This window comes from Muscardinus avellanarius, assembly GCF_963383645.1.
Source record: "Muscardinus avellanarius genome assembly, chromosome: 1".
Classification (NCBI taxonomy): domain Eukaryota; kingdom Metazoa; phylum Chordata; class Mammalia; order Rodentia; family Gliridae; genus Muscardinus; species Muscardinus avellanarius.
The window spans coordinates 112,391,793-112,410,603 of NC_137786.1; the positions used below are offsets into that span (position 1 = coordinate 112,391,793).

At 45.7% G+C, this 18,811-nt stretch overlaps 1 protein-coding gene across 1 annotated transcript in view; it reads right to left on the reverse strand.

Moving 5' to 3' along the window:
- TRPC7 (transient receptor potential cation channel subfamily C member 7) overlaps window positions 1-18,811 on the reverse strand; it is a gene marked incomplete at both ends in the record, with an annotated part of 165,134 nt that overhangs the window by 18,034 nt on the left and 128,289 nt on the right. Inside the window, one exon of the mRNA XM_080714164.1 lies at window positions 15,110-15,374. Coding sequence (XP_080570290.1) covers window positions 15,110-15,374 — 265 coding nt within the window. The remainder of the gene's footprint in view (window positions 1-15,109; window positions 15,375-18,811) is intronic.

Here is an 18,811-nt window from a genome sequence, read left to right on the forward strand (position 1 = left end):
GGTTGTTAGTAATACTTTCACATATGGACATAATATTATTTGGTCTGTTTCCTTCCTCAACCCTCTCTTTCCCCCTCCTCCATTTCCACTATTCTTTCACTTTGATCTTGCTGTAATTAATTAAGCATCTAAAATTAAATACCAGGGCTAATGTTTCTTCTTGAGACTTATTAAGCAAATCTTCCTCGGCAGCTCATTCTGGTGGATGCTGCACATGCTTTGAGAGCAGCTCGGGTAAGATCTGGGTTTTAGAATATTGTTCTTTGACCTTCTTGAAACTCTGAAGTTCCTGGAATACAGTGGTTTTAAAACTAAGGTCCCAGTACATTTCATACTCCTTACTTTATGGCCCTGTATCAGGTTTATGACATAGAAACCAATCTGAAAGCTGGATTTTGTGTGGAGAACATGCAGATGTCTGGTAAAATCCCAGCGGCTAGATGCAGTTCTAGTTTGCATTCAAATTTTTGATGCTATTAAAAGAAAGGACTTTTCCCCTGTCTCTAACATTTCAAATTTTCAACACTCACCCACAAAAGGCCAGGATTAACTAGATCTCAATAACAAAAAAGTCAGTGTCTCTCAAGGATTGATATTTATTTGACAAGATGTACAAAAATACTAGTACTTGTCACTTGGGCTAAAAATCCACTCTTGACTCACATGAATTTATAGCTCTTCTCAGAGAGAGAGAGAGAGAGAGAGAGAGAGAGAGAGAGAGAGAGGATGTGTATGTGTGTGTGTGAATGTGTGTGCACGTGTACATGTGTGTGCATGTGTGTGTGTGTGCAGCCAGCTGTTCAGTTTGTTCCTTATGCATCCCAGAGTCTGAAAAACTGATATTTGAAGTACATTTGTGTTGTCATCATTTGTTTTTATTCTTTGAAAGCTGTGACTTTGGAACATTTATTTCATTCTTTTTTAGTGGTACTGGGGTTCCTGGAAGCCCTTCTACCTCCGGGCTACACTCCCAGACCTATTTTTACATTTTTATTTGGAAACAGGGTCTCCTAAGCCAGCGCGCGTGGCTGGCTTCGAACCTGTGTGATCCTCTTGTCTCTGCCTCCCAAGCGCGGGGATTACAAGCGTGCGCCACCACGCCTGGCTTCATTCTTTTTTAGTGTTAGGATTAGTTTGATTTTGGGTTTTGAAGTAATGACTGGGCACTGAGCTATTACTGCAGAGACCCAGCCCATGATACTGTTGTAAGAAAGGGGAAAATGGTTTCTATATATGGGATGCAGCACCCGTTTTGTATGAAAAGATGATGCTCACTACATGGCAAGATTCATCACAGTATCATCTTCCATTACTAAACAATCTTTTGGTTACCATCCTATTGGATGGGAACCTTGACAGAGATAATCCAAGACCCCGGGGGCAGCCACAAATCCCAGGTGGATGGAGAATGAAGGAAGGTGATCTATTTGACAGGTGTTCCATTCCTGGCAGGATCTGTGGAAGCCAGAGGATACACGGTCTGAGGGAGGGCTGCACAGACAGGTGCTGGCCCAGGAACATGTACTTGCCATGAACAACTTAAGAAGTACATAACCCTTGTGACTGAGAGATATTTTGGTCAAATCCATTTCCTTTCACACCTTGGGGCGCCCCACAAACCCTTGGCAGACACGAATGAAGCAAGCAAATACAGAACGTGTCCAGGGAAAACCTTGTGAATTTTGATTAGGTAAAAGATGCCTAGATCCACAGTGCATTACTTTTTCTCACTTGTTTCATGGTATGACTTTTGCAGCTGAGCCCTGATTATCCTTGGTGCCTTAGACATTCTAGGTCAATAGTCAGAAGGAGGCAGAGCTAGCCCATTAAGCAGTGTGTGTTGTGGTAAAAGAATATTTATAAGCCAGATGTGGTGGCAGTACTTGGGAGGATGAGACAGGAGGATTGTGGCCAGCCTCAGCAACCGAGGGATGCTCTCTACAGCTTAGTGAGACCCTGCTTAAAAAAAAAAAAAGGACAGAGGGTGTAGTTCAGAGGTAGAATGCCACTGGGTTAACACCCCAGTACCACACACAAACACACACAGATACAGATACACATACGCACACACAAATTTACTAATTTCTAAACTTATATCTCTGCCTCTCCTCTGCCTGACCCCCAGGTGAGAACATTTAATCTAGTTTGGAATAACAACCTATTTGTTTTCGGTATTCCCAACAATGTTCATTACTCAACACCTGTTTAATTTCCATTCTAGAGTCCAGGGATTAACCTCTGGACTTGGATGTAGCTGTGATCTTTAGGAGACCAATTAAGGGGCCCTGACTCTGGGGAATGCCAGAGTGAAAGTCACTTCCTCCAGAGAAATAATCAGTTTTCACTGGTTGTCCAGGAAGGGATCATAGCCAATCTGTGTTTCTAACAACCTCTTACGAGCTCTGAAGGGACAGTGGCCATGCCTCTTGTTTATTCTTTATAAGGACTAAGCAAAATGAGTCAAGCAACAAAGCCCTCCTTTAAAGAGAAGACTGGTGTATTGGCTTGAATCACCCAGGATGGCTATAGTCACCATTTGGGTCTCTTGGATTTTTCGTTGGTATCCATCCCTCTGGGCAACAGCATTCAGTCTTTTAACTCAATAGATCCATTTTGTTGATTTTTTTTGGTAGAGGGGACCTTAATTAATGGCTGAGGTATGTTCAATTAACTGGGATAAATTCTAAGCAATGCTTAGAATATTTTATTCCTAGCTCTATACCATATAACTAGACAAATTCTGAATGGAATTGAAAAGCCAAATTACATGATCAAAAGCTAGAATACAGTAATTTTTTGTATTTCTTACATAGTTCTGGGCTGGAGGAAGTTTCAGAAACTACAAATATTGAGAGATTTGACTACACAAATTTTACTTTTATGTATCAAAAACATAGTAATAAAACATAAGGCAAAAGACTGAGGATAGAATTTGTATTTGCAAACACTATGTAAACAATGGATGGCATCCTTTTTGTTGTTTTGATTTTTGTTTCTTTGGTACCGGGGATTGAGCCCAGGGGTGCTCTACCTCTGAGCTGTACCCACAACCTGCTTTCTTCCTTTCTCATTCTCTTTCTTTTTTCTTTCTTCCTCCCCAACCCCTTTCTTTCTCTCTCCTACTGGGGATTGAACCGAAGCACATTCTTTTGAAACAGGATTTCGCCGGGCGTGGTGGCGCACGCTTGTAATCCCAGCATTCCGGAGGCTGAAACCTGGAGGATCGTGGTTCGCGGACAGCCTCAGCTACTTAGTGAGGCCCTCTGCAACTCAGTGAGACCCGGTTTCAAAATAAAGATTAAAAAATAGGGCAGGGGGTGTAGCTTGGAGGTCAAATGCCCCTGGGTTCCATACCCAGACCCGCAAATAAAAAAAAAAAAAAAAGAAAGAAACAGGATTTCACTAAGTTGCAGAGGGCCTCACTGAGTTTCTGAGCTGGTCTAGAACCTGCAATCCTCCTGTCTCAGCCTCCCAAGTACTAGGCTTGCAAGCATGTGCCACCATGCTCAGCTTTTATTTTTTATTCTGAAAATAAAAGTCTTGTTAAGTTACCATGCACTGAAACTGTAATTCACCTGTCTCAGCCTTCTAAATACTGGGATTACAGATGTGACTGGCTGATGATGCCCTTCTTACATAAAGAGGGACAGGAAAACAGAAAGAAAACGTCAATGAAAACTTGCTGCTTTTTAGGGTGATAGGGGCTCCACAGTAATTAACACGAGCTGCCATGCTGGTGATACTAGGTGGCAGAAAATAAAGGAAACTCAGCCTCGCTCCCTGGGTGGGAAAAGATCCTGTTAGCTTGACTTTGGAGGCCTACAGGAATGTATGGTCAGGAAAGGCTGGTGTCAGAAACAAGCCAAAATACACCACTGATCCCAAGGGCTTAGACCTTGGAGGGCCCTTGTGTCCTGAGTCACGTGTGAATTGCCATTCCCAGTGTTCAGGAACGGTAGGGCGCAGAGCATGGGGCGGAAGACCTGCCACTGGGGAGGCCTGGGCTGGCTTTCAGGAAGAAAGGATCTTGGAATCAGAGTACTTGGTGTTTACCACGAAGCCACTCATCTCACAAAAGCTACCACTGTCAACAGCTGGTGGAATGGTTAAGCCTGAGGGTCCTAACCAACAGGATGGCCCCTGGCTCCCCATCGCCTGCCACCCATCCTGGCCACAGAATTTGCCACTGATTCCTTCAACTCTGTCAATCACAGGAGGCGTCACAGAAATTGCTGAAGGAGTAAGAGGGCAACGGTGCATGCTGGGTTCACATCTCAGCCACACCATGTACTGGCTGAGTGACTTTGGGCATGTTACAAAGCCCATTTGAGTCTCAGTTTATCTGTCTGTGGAATAGGCGAAATGGTACCTTCGTGTTCAGTGGCTCTGAAGATTAAATGAGAAAGCCATGTACAATTACAGAACAAGAGCCCCGCAGTTGGCAGCTATTATGCTGCTTCCTTTGCTTATTTATTGACTCTGTGCCCTGTCCTGTTTTAGGTAATGAGGTGGTGTCCAGAACAAACATGCTTCTGTCTTTTTGGAAGTCCCATCTAAAAGAAAGCCCCAGGAGCTGAGAGAGTGCTGCAAAGCTGCAGGAGGTGCTGGGCTTACTGGTGCCGTCCCAGGAGCACACGCAGCAGCTCCCTGGTACCTCCACACAGGCTGAAAGAAGTGACAGTTCAGCTGCTTATTGACTTTCTGAACAAGCTGCATTTTCCTTTCTATCTGCAAAGATCGTCACAAACCCTTGATTTCATGCAAATTCTCTTTCTGATTTCTCCAGCCCAGGCTGTCTTTTTATTTTTTATTTTTGGCTTTTGGCTTGTGGTGGAAAGGACTGAAGTTTAGTCAATAGGCCACCCTAGCATAAGAAAGGCTCCTAATGAAGGAAAGGCGGCAGTGCCTATGAGCAACGCTGAATAGAACAGATTCAGCCTTCTCTCCCAGGGTGGAGGTGCGTTGGGGGGGGGGAGGCGAGGCTGGTCTGTCATGCAGAAAGCAGGGATAAGGTAATCAGTTCTCTAGCAGGTCTGTCTGCCCTGGTTAATGAGACTTTAATAACATGTTGCCTGAAGAGGCAGTTGTGGATGAGCTTCCAGAAGAACATACCGATAAACAAGGCAGGATTTAGGGCAATTGTTATGAAAATTGCTGCTGCTTCAGAATGCCACCCCCCAACCCTGCAATTCACTTCAGTTACCTACCCAGAGCTGCACATAGCAGGCTAACATTAAGCAGGAGGATCAGATCTCAAAAGGCTGTTGAAGTTTCTGAGACAATAGCTGGTGCTGTGCTAGAGTTCTGCCACAGGGGAAACAATGCCTCCCCACCACCCAGGCTGGTGATGCAGGGAGGTGCTTGGAGTGGAGAAATAGCTTGGCAGAGGCTGCGTTTCCTTTGTGGTCAGACCTACAGACCAAAAGCCATGAGACTAGGCGTGGGGAAGGTCATCAAGACAGTTGAAGGCCTGAGGAAGTCTGAACCTCACCCTGCCATGACCTGTCCTGTCTCATTTTCTGGGTCTACCTTGGGTCCTACATGTGGGGAGCCATTAAGGCTTTCCCCTAAATTAATATTTCTGACTCAGCTGACTGTCCTTCGCCCAGAGTCAACAAGGTTTGGGCTCATGGAAAGTTCAAAGTAAAAGGTCTGGGAGAAGATCAGATGGTGATGGCGCGAAGGTACTGATTAACCTATCTGTAATATATGTGCTTTGGATTGGTCTCTATTGTATTCTGGTGGTGGTAGCATGCGGATGTTGATTGACCTGTAACTGTATAAATACCTCTGGAAAAAAAAATACCCAGTGTCTGCACAATAGAGAATACTGACCCAGGAGTAGTCCTTGGCCCAATGGAGAATACTGACCCAGGAGTAGTCATCGACTAGTAAAGATATTGACCCAGGAGCAGGGGTCAGCCAGTAGAGATAGTAGGCTGCCCCCCCCCCCCCACACGTTAGAATAAACTAAATATTCTGAGAATCAAATTCTCAGAGTTAAATTCTTCATCCTCACGCCTCTCTTCAGAACCCGTACTTTTGCTGGCTGGCTCCGGTACCTACATGAGCAGTTTGATTTAGGCAGTCCAGAAGGAAAGGAGTCTGGTCAGAGAATCCGTGTCCAACAACTGGGATTGGCAAAGCCAGTGCAGTTTGGATTTCTTTACGTTGAGGGTCAAACACTATGCTTCTAGTAGCTCAGGGCTCTCTGAGGGCAGAGTGGAACGTTCACCCCTGGGACTAAACACAGAAGGTGCTCAGGAAATTCCACATCTGTTGTATGAGTGAATGAATAAATCTCAGATGCCATGAGATTATTTTTGGTGTGGTTCTGGAGATTAAACCTAGAGGCCTTCTACTTCCTGGTTATGCCCCCAATCCTTTTTGTTTTGCTTTGTGAAACAGGGTTTGGCTAGGCTGCTGAGAGCCTAAGTTCCCACGGCAGCCTCCCAAGTATTGGGATTGCAGGTGTGTGCCACCTTTCCCAGCGTCTGGCGCACATTTCAACGCCCTGTTCCCTGGTTCTAGTATCCTAGTTGATGAGTGGGTCAGAGTGCAGGACCAGAGCCAGGAAAACTTGGGTTTGACTATTAAGTTTTTGGCCAAATAACAGCTGTCTATAATTCTTTCTTTCCTAGCAGGAAAATGGGAAAATACTAATGATATCTAGTTTATAGGGTTATTGCAAGAGTTAAATGAATTAATAGGATGTTTGTGAGGTATATAAAAAGCTGTCTGGCACATACCAGTTGCTCAATAAATGTTGCTAATTTATTACTAGTATTAGTTTTTTTTCCTTACTTAACTACAATAGACTCTAGCATCCAACTAAAGACTTCTTGTACCCTGCAATTCATTCCCCGAAGAACTCTTTACAAGTAGAAATCAGATCCGGTCCTCTCCTTTAGTGGCTTTCTGTAGGACCAATGGTCAAAGCCAATCATCTGGCTGGAGACTTCAAGGACATGGGCTATCAGACTTCTACCACCTTCTGGAACCCCTCTGGGCAGCCCAGTTCCTGTCATACTGCCACTTAGAAACGTGACAGTAATTTCATCCCAGAACTGAATTTCACTGAATATAGAGGTAGGAGCATTTCCTGTCGGAAGCTCCAGTCAGAGAACATGATGGTGGCTGTGGGGGATGTGCCATGAACACATCTCTCTAGGAGCACATCTTCTAGTATAGCACCAGGCTTCTACCCTCAAAACCCGTGGTTTTCAGTCTTTTTCAGAGACTCAGAGGTACCAGGATTTTAAAATCTATGTCATGAGCCAGGGGTTGTGGCTCATCCAGGTAACCTCAGCACTTAAGAAGTTAAAACAGGAGGATCTTGGACTTAAGGCCAGCCTCAGAAACTTAGTGGTTCCTTGTTTCAAAGTAAAAATGAAACAAACCTTGGTGTAGATCAGAGGTAGAATGTCCCTGGGCTCAATTCAAAGCACCATCCACCCCCTCCAAAAAAAAAAAAATCTATGTCATGAATAAACACGAAAAAAGCATAAATAAATATTGTATTATGGGGGCTTATATGTTTTTAACAGAATTGTTCTTCTAAAGTAGCCCAGAACAAAGTATATTTTTATTGCTTGTTAAGAGGTTATTCAAAGACAAGAACTTTGTTAGATCCAAACACCTTTGTGGGGGCACAATGAGATCATTTCCAGTTACCCAGCCTGTCTGAGCCTGACCTGGGCCTCATCACTGACCATTTGGCCTTGTCCATCAAGTCTCAGAACTTCTCTTTGCTAGTTTAGTTGCTCCAAGTGAAATGGGCTCAAAAAGATAAGCTCTCTCATACTCTGCAATAGTCTATGCCTAACTTGGATTCCTAAGACAAAAAGAAGAGGCGATAGATTACAGAATGTAATAAAGAATGATGAAAAGCTACAGTCCATGGGGCTTCTGTATCAGGGATGCTGCGTCTCAACACCAACCCGGGAACCTGGGGAAATCTGTCCTGTGTTGAAGCCTGGAAGCCTGGCTTCCTTCCACATTTCTACCTGCAAACATTTTCAGCACATTCTGCACAGAGAATGACACTGGGCCAAAGTCTTTTGTGCCCTGTTTTCTCTTAATAGGCCATTGGTTTGGGTGAGTTTTATGACACAGCCCAGCCTTGGCTGCCCTAGCAGGACCCCTGATGTGGCCAGATCCATGCACTCTACCTCCTCGGTGGCTTTTCTGTCCTGTCCCCACGCTGCTGCTTTTGTGCAGTAACACATCCGCTGTCATCTGGCTCCTGCCCCCGCGTCCTAGTGCATCCAGCTCAGTCCCCCTGGAGCTGCCCCTGTTTCTGCTTCTTTTCTTGTGCAACGTTCTATTTGCAAACATGTCTCTTTTCTGTGATTATTTGAAGAACAATTGTCTTTTCAACCAATCTGCAAGGGTTCTTGGATAAGTCCAGTGCCTCTGGACGCCTCATTTCCTAGAGTGGCATCTGTGTCAACAGTGTGGATTAGATGAGGGGGCAGATGTGTGTGTGTGTGTGTGTGTGTGTGTGTGTGTGTGTGTGTGTGTGTTTGTCATAACACATTGTCCAGCGCATGGCATTTACTGCCCCTTTCTGCCTCCACAGGGAATGCTTGGAGCCTTGATTTCAACGAGCCAAGAGGACATGAACCAGGTCTCCAGACTTGGCCAGTCCATGGCAGGCAGCAGTCCCAGGCCCAGGTGTATGTGGGTAGTGGCTTCAAGATCCTCTCCTTCAGCCCTGTGTCCTCTAGGATCGCTGGAAGAAGCTGGCATTTCTGTGACCCAGACAGGTTTGGTGGGGTGGAATCAGTGCCTCCTGCTCCTGGTGGGCATATGAATCCCTCCCTTATAAAGGGTGAAAATTTTCCATAACTGTCATGGAAAATAGAAGCTTCTAATTTTGCCTACCACTTATGAAGCTCCTTCCATTAAAATAATTCCTGGGGAGACAGAATGATCTTAAGAGAGGTATTATTTTTTATTAGAAAAGTGTCAACCCAGCTATGCTACTAAGCTGACTCCATGGCAGACTATAGAAAAGGTTGGCTGGCATCATCTTTTGACGGACAGAACCTGCATTTAATCTCCAGTCAGAGTTAAGTGGAGGAGGCTGGGTTTACCCACAGTGGGATCAGGGTTCCTGACATGCTCTGTTAGCCTTCCACATGTGGGTTCTGGGTCTATTCTGTTTTTTTACTGATATGGTGCATAATGATGTTTCTGTCAACAGTGGAATGGACTAGGTAGTAGGCCATTCCATCGAGGTTTGTGTAAGGGCACTCTGTCCATGCTCGCATAATGACGAAGTCACCTAGTGTTTGGGTTCTCAGAATATAACCTTGTTGTTAGGCTGCACACGATTGTATAAGAAAGGCAGTTTTTTCTATGCACTCTCACCCAGATGCATGTTACTACAAGCCAAAGACCATTTGTTTTCTCTTTTTCTAACACTTATGAGCCTGCCGAGACCCTAAAGTTTCCATATAACCTCTACTCAGGAAGCCATTGCTTTGTGGAACACATGCATTTCAGCAAAGCTGGCTATAAAACAAACCTCCAAAAAACAAATCTATTTTTCTACAGCTTCCATGATGTAATAAAAAATATATCCTCGGGAACAAAACTCCTAATGGTCTGAACTGAAAACTTTTCTTAAAGACTTTCTTGAAAAAGATGTTATTTTTCTCCCTACTTCCTCCTTCACATCTCGGGAGACTTTGGTTTTGTACTCTGAGAGCATAAACTGGTCAGAACACCTTCTCTTCAACCCCTTAGGTCATTTGCAGTTTGTAATGGAAGTGGCTTGGAGATAATGAGCTGCCAGCAGGTGCACTATCTGTCAGTCCAGACAGGCCCCGGCTCTCCCACCCAAGCATCCAGTCCCACTCCTCCCCCTTGAGGCCAACTCCTGTCATGAAAGCGACTGTGAAAAACAACCCAGACCTCTGAGAGAATTCTTAGTTTTGAAATAGAAGGCAGATGAAAAGTCCAGCATATGACTGGGGGCGCACTCCTGCTGGATCTGGCTACCTATACAATGACTTATGATTAAAAAAAAAAAAAAAAAAAAAAACACCTGTCTACCAACAGGATACTCGCTCAGGTTAACAAGCTCCTCACTTGAAATGCACAGAACTGACCATGGTTTCCATCTCCTCATCAGGGTAAAGATGAGATTAGATCGGACCCACATTTCTTATCCTGTGGTCCTAATACTATCTGTATTCGAATCTTGCAGTGGCATTTTTAATAATGTACATTTCTGGGCCCTACCTAGAGGTGGAGTCAGGGAAATCCTAAACTTAGGCACTTCCCCAGGTGATTCTGGTGTGGCGTGAGGACTGCTGACCTCAGTTACAGCTGCTCACGCAGTGTTTATTCACACTTTGGGGTGAACTAGTTCAGTCCCTCTGTTTTCTTCTAGTTCCTTCACTGAGGTTCCCTGAATGGAGGAGATGGGACTTTGGGTGTGGGGAGGGAGATTTGGGACCCAAGCTGGGACACACTAGGAGTTAAGGCAGGGCTTGGTTAAGGGCTGGAGGCTGCAGCTGGTAGAGAAATCTTATTCTTATCTTTCATCTCAAATGTCTACCCTACCCCTTCCTTTTGAGACAAAATTATAGTTTAGTGGCAACTCGTCTTTATCACAAGACAGAGATGTTTATATAGTATATTATTTCAATATAAGAGTAATATTTGGCACTCAGATGACTCAAGGTTAAAGTGCTCACCCAGGAAAGGAAAACACACCTTTGAAATGGACCCAAAGCTGATTAACCTTCCTAAATACTAGCCCAACCCTATGCCACCCCTTTGTATGGATAAAGCTTACTGTCTACCTTGGTTCTGAGAACTTGCTTAACACCTTGGTCAAGGCTGGGTCTCTCTTCTGCTTGAGCAAGAAGCCCAACAAAGAGTCTTCTTGTTCCTGTAATTTTGCCACTACCAGATTCTTCTATGGAGAGGAGCAGGACTCACCAAGCCAGCCCACAGGGTTCTTGTAAGAAAGTTTTCTCTAGGTTTCTAGAAGCTGCCTTTCAAAGCAAACTCTTGAACAGCCTTTAGAAACCCAGTTTTCCCTTGACCATGGAAGAAGCAGAGTTGCAGGTAGTTGGTTCAAAGTTAAGCACAGTGGTGTACATCTTTGATCTTAGTACTTGGGAGGCTGAGGTAGGAGAATCCCAAGTTCAAGGCCAGCCGTAGCAACTTAGTGGGGGAAAAAAGGGAACCTGAGGGTACAGCTTAGAGGTAGAATGCCTCTGGGTTTAATCATCCCCAGTACTAAAAAACAAAACAAAAACAAAATACAAAAGCAGAGGTAAAGGATTTCCTGTAGCATGTTCCAACCCCAATTGTCCTTCTGTAGGACAGAGTCTTCAGATGAGAGGGGCCCTGTCTTACTCTATAAGCTCAAAATTCCACAGGAGGCTGTCACTCACTGGGTGGACAAAGGCAAGACCCAAGATGGGTGGGCAGCCGAGGGGGGGCCAGGAGCAGGCATGCACCTGAGTGGTCGCTTGCCTTTATCATCAGCAGAGCTCTGAGTCCCCTACAGCACGGGTCTCATTAATCCTCACATTGATTTTCTATTATCAAAGGGGATCTCTTGGGGGTGCCATGCTTCAGAGAGCAGTCAAAAGGTAAAAGATGGCATCTACAAAAACCCATTCTTTCCTCTCTCCACTTCACTGCTCTATTGACTTTTCCTGTTCAATAAAGTCCTATTTACAGCTACACATCCTATTTCAGGATCTGCCACAGCGATGGCTTTTCTTCACTGCAATTGCTGGACCCCTCTCTTCTGCCCCACCCTGGAAAGCTTGGGGTTCTCTTTGGTTTGTTCCTTCATGTCCAGGAAGTCTTACCTCAGCTCGCAGCACAGAGGAGCCAGTTTATTTATTTATTTATTTATTTATTTATTTATTTATTTATTTATTTATTTTGGCCTTTTGTCTTGCTTTGCCATTCCCCATGACTTCCCAACCACCAGCTCAGACCACCTGCCTTAGTCCTTCTGTAAGCTGGACCACATCGGCTTGAGAATTGACTAGATCAGCCCTACTTTAAGTCATGGCCTTTTCCACGTCCCCACGGGCTCACACAGGTTCCCTGCAAGGGGAGCGAGGAAGGGCTGCAGAGAGCAACCAGGGCAGCAGAGATGAGACAGAAGCCCATACCCTCAGGTGCCCAGTCTTGCTTATCCCGCCGCCTTCAGTCTGGCTTCATTTCTCATGTTTATTCCTTCATTCTCATTCATAAAGCATTTAGTGGGCAAGTACTTTGTACCAAGGCATTTTGCATGACTGAAATGAAGGCGGTAAGAGCGATTGTTTCTCGGCTGATGTCTTCATGTCCAACAGTACTGCATCTCATGCTGCGTGGACGTGTTCAGCACATCTAGAGCAAATTTGCTTTTGTGATTCCAGCTCATTCCCTGCCTTTAGCAGTTAGCGGCTGAGTATCAGAGCGACACATAAGTCATCCAGGTGATGCAATGACATGCTTGGCCTGAGCTGGCGGTCAGTTTGTCAACTGGGCCACTGCCCGGAGAGGATCAAATAGCACCAAGCCAGTGCCCAGGCATCGCTGCCTGCTGTTTATTCCCCTCCCTTCCCCCACTTCCAGTATCACCACTGCCCTTTATTGTAGACTTATTTTAAGCCAAGCACTCTACGTATCCCATTTCTTCTAATTGGAACCTAACACCAACCTTGTGAGGTTGGCTCTCTCAGGATGTCTCATCCTCTCAGAGTTGGGGAAATCAAGGCCCAAGCACTGGCTCAAGGCCACACAGTGAATTAGGGGCAAATAACCCACCCTGTCTAACCTCCAGGTTCAGGGGAGTGACAGAGTGCACTCATGGCCACACACCATGCGAGTGACTGTTGGACCTTCGGGTGCATTTCTCAGTGCTCGGCTGGACCTGCTCTCTGTGGACACACAGACGGCTTCCTTCTTGCCACAGAGAGTAAGAGCCTCTGTGGCTCAGTGGCACGGGGGCCACCCCACGGGCAGGCCAGCGTGGCCCCTGGTTCTGAGCTGAGCAGCATGGCAGTCATTGTACTTGGTTCTTAGACACAAGTATCTTCTTTCTGGGGGAAATTTCTCCTGAAGCAGAGTGAGTGAGGCCCCCTACTGCAAGGTGGGACTTGCTCAGGGATCCTTGAGACTAAGGCTCAGAGCCATTTCCAGTGACTGAAAAAGTGCCAGGGCACTGAGCACTCCCTGGAGACAAGTGTCACAAAGTGCTTAGCCCTACTGGTCCCAGCTTCTGTGCTATGGCTGGAGACCTGATGCCCTTTCGAGATTCTAGCAGGAGGCTGGCGAAGGCAAGGAGGAGTCCTGGGGTTGGGTGGGTCTGGGGAAGAACTTAGGCAGGAGACACTGTGTTCAGACGACATAAACTACCTCTATCTAGGAGGTATTTAGGGAGAGGATGGGAAGTCGTATTTTTATTTCACAGTTGAGGACACAGGCTCAGAGAACACAAGGCTTAAGGTCATCAGCTAGTTAAATGCCTATGTTAGGGCATAAATTTGGTCCTGCCAGACTTTTTCACTAGACCCTGCTCAGTGACAGTGGCAGCCCTCCCGGAGCCAGCCTGGTGCTCCCTGCAGAGAGAAAGGGTTTGGGTCCCTGTGGACAGAGGCTTGGAGGCCTCTGGCTCGGCCTCCATGGGTTTGTTTTCCTGGAGGCTGGCTGGGGCCCCACAGCAGTGCCTTGCCTCATACCCAGGTCATATGCCTCCAGCCTCCCCGGCCTGGGCCTCCTCTCCAGTTGCAGAAGCACATGACGCTGCGGGACATTCTTGGTGCTTGTGCACAGGTGCTGGCGTGTCAGCAATATGTGAAGAGCTGCTTACTTGTGCCATTTGCACACCTACTCCCCATGCTTGTGGGCATGGCTGCCTCAGGGCTGCCCTGGAAGGGCAGGTGAGTTGACAGATGTGACTCACAAGAGACAGAAGATGGGGAAGATCTGACTGATCAGTTCTCTCTTTTCATCCTGTTGGGCTATTCTGAGGTGTGATGTCTCCATATAAGCTCTCTGGAGAGGTCCATCATGCCAGATCCAGGGAAGCCTCCCCCAGGCCTTCCCACACGTGCCTCGTCCTCCTCCCAGAGGTGCTCCCCGGCCCCGCAGGTGCATTTCCCTTGGAGGGCAAGGTGCTGTTCTCTAGACAACATAGGCAATATCTCACTGAGTTCTCACCCCATCCTATTAAGTAGTTATTATCATCATCCCCATTTTTATCATAATTTTATTAGTGCACTACAATTATATACCCTAGTGAGGGTCAATGCGACACACACACACACACACTCGTGCACACTCACACACAGCTCTTGTATCTCCTTCCACATCCCACCCCTCTTCCCCTCCTGTACACGTAAGTGAAGGTGACAGTCACGCCTTCATAGTTCGCCATCGTTATTAAGTGAACTGTTCTGTTTTCCACCTCCTTTTTCCTCTCCCACAGCCCCTCACTGTTCTAGAGGGCTCTCTACATTATTTGAAGTTCCTCATGTCTCCCATTTTCTCTCTGGCTTCCACTTATGGGAGGAAACATGTGACCTTGACTTTCAGAGACTGGCTGATGGTAGCAGAATGCTCTCTTGTTTCACCATTTTGCTGCAAATGACCTAAGTTTGTTCTTCCTTATGGCTGAATAGAATTTCGTTGTGCGAATATAGCACATTCTGAGGGCTCAAAGTAGGCAAAGAATGTGGCAAAGTGAAGATTTTAACCCGATTCCAACTTCAGAACCTGAACTCTAAGCCACCCTTGAGTAAAGTTACTTTTTTTTTTTTTTTTTTTTTTGCAGTACTGGGGATGGAACCCAAGGGCATTCTACCTCTGAGGTACACCTCCAGCCCTACTTTTTATTCTTTATTTTCTAACAGGGTCTCACTCAGTTGTGGAGGGCCTCACTAAGTAGCTGAGGCTGGCCATGAACCTGTGATCCTCCTGTCTCAGCCTCCCAAGGACAGGTATTACAAGCATGTACCACCACACCCAACTGAGTGATTACTTTTAACCTTGAAAACGCTCAAAGAAACCTGTGTTTCTGCCATGAGCACCTGGAAGACTCTCAAGGAACACCAGGACGGAAGGGCCACAGAACACTCACGTGGTAAACGCTGGGTTGTACTTTGCACCTCGGTAGTAAGAATACAGGTTGAACATCCCAATCATGAAGGCCACAAATACCATGATGAAGATGACCATGAACTTGAAGATGTCTTTCACAGTTCTCCCCAGGGAGATCTGCAGGGGCCCGAAACTCTCGTTGGCTGGCAGGATGTAGGCAATTCGAGAGAAGCTCAGCACAACCGCTATGGCGTACAGCCCTTCTGATATGACCTGGGGGTCTGAAGGCCACCACTTGTCCCTGGCTAAAAGAAAACAATCTGGTTACTCACTGGGGGATGGGTCTGCTCTGGAAGAGAAGCTGGTTAGGTATCTTTTGTGGTTTCCAACCACACGACTTGTCATTCCTGCCCAGCCCTTAGGTTAATCCCACTACTCAGAGGATGCCACCTTTCTGGGATGTGCCAGTCCATCTGCTTGGAACCCACGTCCCTCAGGTCAAAGTGTGAAGCGTTCACAACATCCTTCAAAAATCTGCTCAGGTTTCACCTCTTCCAGGGGCCTTCTGTGACTCCCATGGGTGGGCGGGGTCCCCGTTCCTTTGTGTGCTTCCTGGGATGCTGTGCACATCTCGCCCTGCTGTGTGCTGCCCCAACCCCTTACAGTGTGTAAGCCCTGCACACAGGGGCTGTCCATGCGCAATAGGAGGGGTGGGAATGAGCACGGTTTGAAGTCAGTCAACTAACTTCCTTGAGTCTCATTCCCCTCATCCGTACACTAGGGATAAAATCAACCTCTCAGGACTGTGGGAAGGATGGATGAAATCATAAATGCAAGTGTTCAGCACAGGGCCTGGCACACAATGGGTACAGATAAATACTCGCTAGATGACCAATTGAACTCCAGCCACACATTCGGAGTAGCCCCAACTTGGAACAAATAAGCTCACACAGGGACCTGGAATCTGAGGAATCTTGTTTGAGAAAATATTCCTGGGTTTTGCTCCTCAGGTAGTATGTGCTGAAAAAGTTGCTCCCTCATTGAGCTAAGGCACCTGAACTGGAACTGGCCAGATGGGTTTGTCAGGACAGCCCCGTTGCAGGCGGGCAAGAGTCCCGGGTCTGGTCCTGAGCTAGGGAGACTCTGCTTGTGTTCACTGGAGGCCACCGGGGCCTCAGCAGCCCTAGGGGTATTCCTGCGGCAGAGCAAACCTGCGCAGCACCCTGTTGCAGAGCTAAGGGTACGAGGAGCAGCGTATGTCACAATGCCTACTGTGTGCCAAGACATTGAGTGACTCCAAGGCGAGGCAGCCCCTCCCTCCTGGGAGAGGGCTGCAGGGCTGTGTGTGGCCCTCACGATGACTAGGCGGGAGCATCACTGCGCTGCTTAAGGTCCTGCATTGCTCCAGACAGCCCTGCACCATGAAAACTGCCCTGCTGAAGAAGCCAGCAATGTCCCTGTTGAGAAGTGCTAAGTGAAACTTAAATTGAGAAACACTGAGAAACCTAAATTAGCCCTTACACTTACATTAGCTGTAATTTTCACCACAGCCCTGTAGAGTAGATATTATTATTGCCATTTTTAAGATTGGATTTGGGGTATGGGGTCCTTTTCAGAGCGCAGTAAGTGCAGGCAGCAAGGATATTACATAGCAGTTCTTGGCACCCCAAGGGATATGGAAAAGAAAGAATTTTATTCTTTATTTTCAAAGCTAGACTCTGTTAAATAATTATAATAATAGAGAACAGTAAGGAACCTTTAATAAGGAAAACAGGGCTACAAAGTTTTACATAGCACATTCAGGCATTCTAAACTCAGTTTGGAAATATAGCAGCAACATTACAGACGTTATGTTCTCATTAAGGTCACAACTCAGAAGTCCATGAAAGACAAGGCCAACAAATTATGTGTTTTCCAATATATCTGTCGCCCTCTGTGGATAAATAGCACATCACATGAATCACATGAAATAGGATGTGCCTTCTTCTATTAAATAGATGCTAAAAAGAATCTTTCTCTGCCACTATAATTTAGCAGCTCCCACCTCAGCTGTAATAATAAAGGCCACTGCAATAATCTATTAAGATAGACTTAGCTCTTGTCAAGAGCTAAATAGACGTTTAGCAAAAAACGTTCTACTCCTATTGGCTTGGAAGAGTGCGATGATCAGACAGAGGGAATTTTATTTGGAGCTGTTTCCTTGAGAAAAATCACAACCTGAAAAATCAAGGTCCGCCTGTTTGCTGCTGTAAAGAACCTCCATCTGGCCACAAGAGGGCGCTGTTCTCCCACAACTGGAGCATACTAAGCGAGATCCGGATTTCCAAGGGCACAGGGTGAACCACAAAAGCAAGGACAATAATGTGCGGTTCTTTGGGTTGGGTGAGACTTAATACAATTCATAAAAGAATAGAAGTCACAAGTGAACAATGCTGCAGCCTGAATCATGACATGAAGAAACATATCTCTCTCATCTTTCCTTGATGAACCTTCAACAGCACAGAGGGGAAAACGCAGAAGCTCATTTTGCTTTAAGTCTAAATTTGCTAAGCCAACAAATGCTAGTGGGGGGTGGGTGGGAAGTGGATGATTTGTAATAGCACAAACCTCTCCATTTCTCAGTGCAGGTTTTCCTACCAAATTTGCATATAACAAAATCTATATTAAATGTGAGGAATAGCTCAGGATTGAATAGCTCAATCCTGTGGTCACAATAGTCATCTGGTTTAATCTAATGGGGACATTTCACACTCAAACTCTTCAAGATGTGGCAGCTAGCTGGGCATGGTGCTGCACACCTCAAGTAATTACTCTCAAGTAATCCCAGTACTTGGGAGGCTGAGACAGGAGGATTGCAGGTTCTTGGCCAGCCTCAGCTACTTAGTAAGGCCCTCCTCAACTTTGTGAGACCTTGTTTCAAAAAAAAGAATAAAAATGGGGCTAGGGGTGTAGCTCGGAGGTAGAATGCCTCTAGGTTCAATCTCTTGTACCACAAAAGAAAGAAAGAAAGAAAGAAAGAAAGAAAGAAAGAAAGAAAGAAAGAAGGAAAGGCCAACTTAGTAGGACTACCACAAGGATTTGTGTGTAAAATATCTTCACAGTTCCTGGCACACAGTAAGTCCTCAGTAAGTGGATTCTTTAATTATTATCATTATTTTAGGAGCCTCAACTTACTACTTCAAATTGTATGACCTGTGGTTGCAAAGAATTAAAATTATCTTCTAAGAACCTATGTCATCATAAGTAAAGAACTTTTGAACTGGAAAAGTAGGCCTTATCTTTATACAAAACAGAGATCCAGTATGAATCTACATCAGAAAAGAAAAATGTCTTGCCCACCCGCTTGCCTGCCTGCCTGCTTCCCTCCCTCCACCCTCTCTCCCTCCTTAATTATTTCCTTCTTTCTTTAAATCAGGGTCACTTTATCACTGAGCTACACCCCATTCCTGCTTTATTTTTTTTTTTATTTTGAAACAGGGTGTTGATAAGTTGCCGAGGCTGGCCTTGAACTTGTTATCCTTTGGTCTCAGCCTCTGAAATATGCTTTCTTAAAAATACCAAACCAAAACCTACAGAAATGTTCCAGGAACGTTTCCAAAACAAACTCATCCTTTCTCACATAAAGACTAATTTCTAAGTCATTAACAACGTTCATCCTATCCAAATGTTTGTACTGAGGGAAAAGGAGTTTTTCTGGGGGTATTTGGCAGTCAAAATGAACAAAGTGGGCCATGTTACAGAT